The 4,134-nt window shown below is 56.3% G+C and overlaps 1 protein-coding gene across 1 annotated transcript in view; it reads left to right on the plus strand.

The window, feature by feature from the left end:
• The first annotated feature begins 592 nt into the window (after positions 1-592).
• Positions 593-4,134, plus strand: part of MAN1B1 (mannosidase alpha class 1B member 1) — a 28,493-nt gene continuing 24,951 nt past the window's right edge. Inside the window, 4 exon segments of the mRNA XM_003794816.3 lie at positions 593-743; positions 746-919; positions 1,680-1,788; positions 2,477-2,610. Coding sequence (XP_003794864.2) covers positions 654-743; positions 746-919; positions 1,680-1,788; positions 2,477-2,610 — 507 coding nt within the window. The 5' untranslated portion in view covers positions 593-653.

The following is a 4,134-nucleotide window of genomic DNA, read 5'->3' on the forward strand; positions in this document are numbered from 1 at the left end:
ACAGGAGATTACATTTTGCTAAAGAATAAAAAGGGCATAAGCCCCAGGCGATGAGGGGGGAGGTGGTGGTGAGGGAAGGGAACTCTTTAAAGGCAAGGAGAAGTCCACATAAGCTGTTTTGAAACCAAAGGTGACAAAAACCGACGAATGTTGCAGGGTTTTCTCGTGGGAGTCTGCATTAGCCCGCCTCCCGCGCCCCCGGCCACGCGGAGTAGGGTCCGGGAGGCGGGGCTCCCCGCCGACAGGGCGGCGCCGTCCGGCCGCCTCCCGGGCCGAGATCCCGGGGTGTGCGTGTCGCCCCACTAGGGCGAGGCCACGGGCAAAGCGGGTCCTGCACGACGACACGAAGCCTGAAGGGCCGCGGCCGGAGCCCAGGACGGCAAAGGTGCCGGGGCCTCCCAGCAGAGGCCACGCTCCTGGCCGGAAAACAGGTCGACCCCGTGCCTGCGGCCGCGGCTACGAGCCGAGAAGTTCTGCGCAGGCGTGGTCGGGCTCAGGCTCGGGCGGCGCAAGCCCAATGGACGAGAGGTCAGGGCGCAGGCGCGCAGTGGTCCGCAGGCGCCATAAAATGTAATAACCACCCTCCCGACCCCGGAAACCGGAATCCTCCCGGTCGGGCGCAGGCGCAGTGGTGGCTGGCGGGGACGCAGCGCATGCGCAAGCTCGGAGAGAGCGATGGGCGGGGTGTTAACAACGCTGCAATGGCTGCCCGCGAGGGTCGGAGAAGCCGAGCTCTGGGCTCCTCTCACAAGCCGACTTCCTGACGCCGCCAGTGGGCGGGGTCCCCCGGGCCATTGCCGCCGTCATGTATCCACCGTCGCCGCTGCCGCCGCCGCATCGGGACTTCATCTCGGTGACGCTGAGCCTTGGCGAGAACTACGACAACAGCAAGACCTTGCGGCGGCGCTCGTGCTGGAGGGTGAGGTTTGGGGCGGCCGACCCGGGGCTGGGGCAGCTGCACCCCCCGCCGCCCTCCGGGCCTGCCACTTTGGTGGGCGGGGGCACCGTCCGCACGGGCCTGATGTCCCCCCACGCCACCCCTGGCCACCCTCTGTCCTGCGGAAAGGGGCAGCCGTTCATTTCGGGCGGCGGAGCTCCGAGTCGACTTGCCTGCGCCCGTGTCAGCCGCCCGCGTTCTGCGGGAAGGTGGTCGTGGCAGGCGGCCCAGAACCCCGGCTGATTGTCCGGGCTTCGTTCTCTGTTTCTGCAAGCTGCTGCCCCGGGCGCCGACTCCTCTTGGGGCGGAAACCTAGAGTCCCCGTAGCGTACGCGCTCCTTGGTACGACGAGTAAGGACGAGCCCTGCTGGGTTAACTAGGGTGTTCGTAGCGGTCTCGGGCCGAAGGGCATTGACACCACATCGGGGCAGGTGCGCGTCCGGGTCGGGTGCCCGAGCCAGAGACGGGAATCTCGGGCGTCTTCTCTACTGCCGATGAGACGGGACACTAGTATTTCTGCGTTTGTTCTTATAGTCGTGTCTCATGATATCTGCTGTAGATCGTCCCAGCAGTGTCATCCCTGCTGAGAGGGTACTTGTCCCTATTCAAAACAAGTGGGGCCGGACACTGCTGGATCTTCTGAATTACTCATTGTCCTCACTGAATTGTGACGGTTGAGTTGAAGAGACTTTCAGCTACGGGTATCTTCCGTAAGAAATGTCATTCTCTGTCCTTCCCTTAGAAATGGAAGCAACTGTCGAGATTACAGCGGAATGCCATTCTCTTCCTCTTCGCCTTTCTGATTCTCTGTGGACTCCTGTCCTACACCAGCTTGGCTGACCAGTGGAAAGGTATCTGGGACACGTGTGCCTGAGGGGTACTCGTCTTGAGGGGCTGAGGGTTGCCTGGGCAGAAGCGATCTTGCCTTCTACCATAAACAGCTCCAGGCGGCAGATATGGCAAGGAATTGGCAAGAGGTGAAGATAAAGAGAAAGGTAGAAGTGTATTTAAATTTAAGCTTCTGGCTAGAATGCAGATGTTAATTTGATGCTGTGTGGCTGCCTTCTAGGTGTCTGGTGTAAGTACTGACGTCTCTGGCCATTCTCTTTGTAGCGTGAATTAAGTCGTCAGCTAAAGAGTTACGTGAATAAGTACACAGATCTCCTAGCACTGGGGAGAGGTCTGGTGAGGAGGTAGAGACTCTTCTGAATTTCACCAAGATTGTTGTGTGTAGGGGGAAGGTAAAGAGCTGCTGCAGGTTGCTCAGACAGATTGCCTGTCTGCCACTGTGCTGTACTTTCTGGAGTGGAAAGCGATCGGGGGAGCCTTGGGGTGTGTGTTGTGGATAAGGAGACAGACTGCCAAGTGCTTGTAAAAAGACCCATTCCCTTTGGCCATTCCGGAATTCATTTCAGTGACTTTTCGTTCTCGTTGTGTTGCTGTGTAGCGGACAACACCCACAGGTGTTTTGGGAGGGAGTTTATTTACATCTCTCTGAGCCTGTGACATGTTTGAAGTAAAGTAGATTCTCTTATTCAGCTTTGAGTGTCAGGCCAGCAGAAGAGCAGAAGAGGCCAGAAGTCCCTGGGTTGAAACCAGCAAATCCACCCGTCTTACCAGCTCCTCAGGAGGCAGATGGTAACCGAGAGGACATTCCAGGGATTTTATCTCAGGTACTTGTAGTAGACCAAGCATGCGATTGTGCTGGGGCTCCTTCCAGAAGTGTTTCAAACTAGTAAATGTTATTTCAAACAGATTGAGAAGAGTTATTATTTTCCTTCCCACGCGTTTTGTGTTTTTACCTCATGCTCGTTCATTCTGGGTTGGATAACGCTTGGGAAAAGCAAGACACGTGCTCCTCTCTTCATTCTCTTTGAACGCTGACCCTGGGCTGGTTCCTGTCTTAGGTGCTGGCTTCCAGCAATGAATAAAATAGACTTGTCCCTTCTCTAGGGTGGCCTCAAACGGGGTGGGGGGTGGTGGTGGTGAGAAGCCAGCAACAAAGAGGAGGAGGCGTGTGGCGTGGCACATGGTGTTTGTCCTGTGTGGAAGAGAATGGGACGTGGAGAGGAATAACCGGTGTGGGGGGCAACCTCTCTGAGGACAAGGCATTGAGGACGAGACCTGGAGGCTGAGAAGCCAGTGGCACTAGGCAGAGAGGACAGCCAGGTTGAGCCTTAGTGAGACTGAGGGAGGCAAGGAAGACTCCAGCATGTTCCAGGGAAGTGAAATTCTCAGGGGGCTGAGGAAGGGGAGTTGGGTCAGGATAGCTGTGGTCCTGTGGGTCCTGGAGGGGACATGCACAGGAAGATGTTAGGGTAGACTGGACGTCTGAGGTGTTTGCTGTGGAAATTGTTCTAGCTGCTGGGTGGAGACAAAGATTGGAGCTGCCTGGCTGTGGGGGTGGCGTGGGTTGAAGGAGGCTCCACAGGGCAAGGTTGGGCTGGGTGCATGTGTATGTGGGGAGGGTCCCCATGGGGAGGGGCCCGTGAAGGCTGAACAGAATCCAGTTTGGGGACGCTGAGGCACTTGGTTATGAGCTGTCTACTTTGAGGTGCCTGGAAGGCAGCATGGAGATGTTAGCAGGTGGGTGGTTGGTGTTGGGAGCAGAGTCTTGGTAAGGGAAGCAGGTTTGGGAAGTCCCTGGGTACAGGTGACATGTCATCTGGAAAGATGGAAGAAGAGGTCCGGCCTAGTCTGGTGGGGGTAGGGGGAACAGGGGCACTGGACACTGGGGATGTGTCTTGAGGCAGCAGGAGAACCCAGAAATCGCCTGTCAATGAGAGGTGACTCTGGAAGGAGAAGGTCCGTGACCTGGGTGCCATTGAGAACCAGCTCCCAGTACAGTCCCAACTGCCATGTGCTGCTTGGAACCCTGTGAGTTTTCTTGGGGTTTTAGTTAAGAGACTGCGTTTAAGAGGTGTTGGAGCGTGGGAACATCTGCTGTGGCCAAAGTCCTGGGCCAGGTGCAGGTTTCATTTCCCCATGGGACTCTCTGGGGACACTGCCTCCTCCTACTCAGACTCTGGGACTAGCCTTGAAGCCCTGGTCAGGGATGAGGTTTTATTTTGGCCATACACTTGTTCATTAACATTGTACTTCTTTGAAAGATTTCAAACATTATAGATAGTTAGGAGAAAAAATGTGAGCGTTCAGAAATGTATAAAGGGGAAAACCCATCTCATTTTTTTTTTTTT

The sequence above is a fragment of the Otolemur garnettii genome, unplaced genomic scaffold, assembly GCF_000181295.1.
Source record: "Otolemur garnettii isolate 467f Iridium unplaced genomic scaffold, OtoGar3 scaffold00087, whole genome shotgun sequence".
Lineage (NCBI taxonomy): Eukaryota > Metazoa > Chordata > Mammalia > Primates > Galagidae > Otolemur > Otolemur garnettii.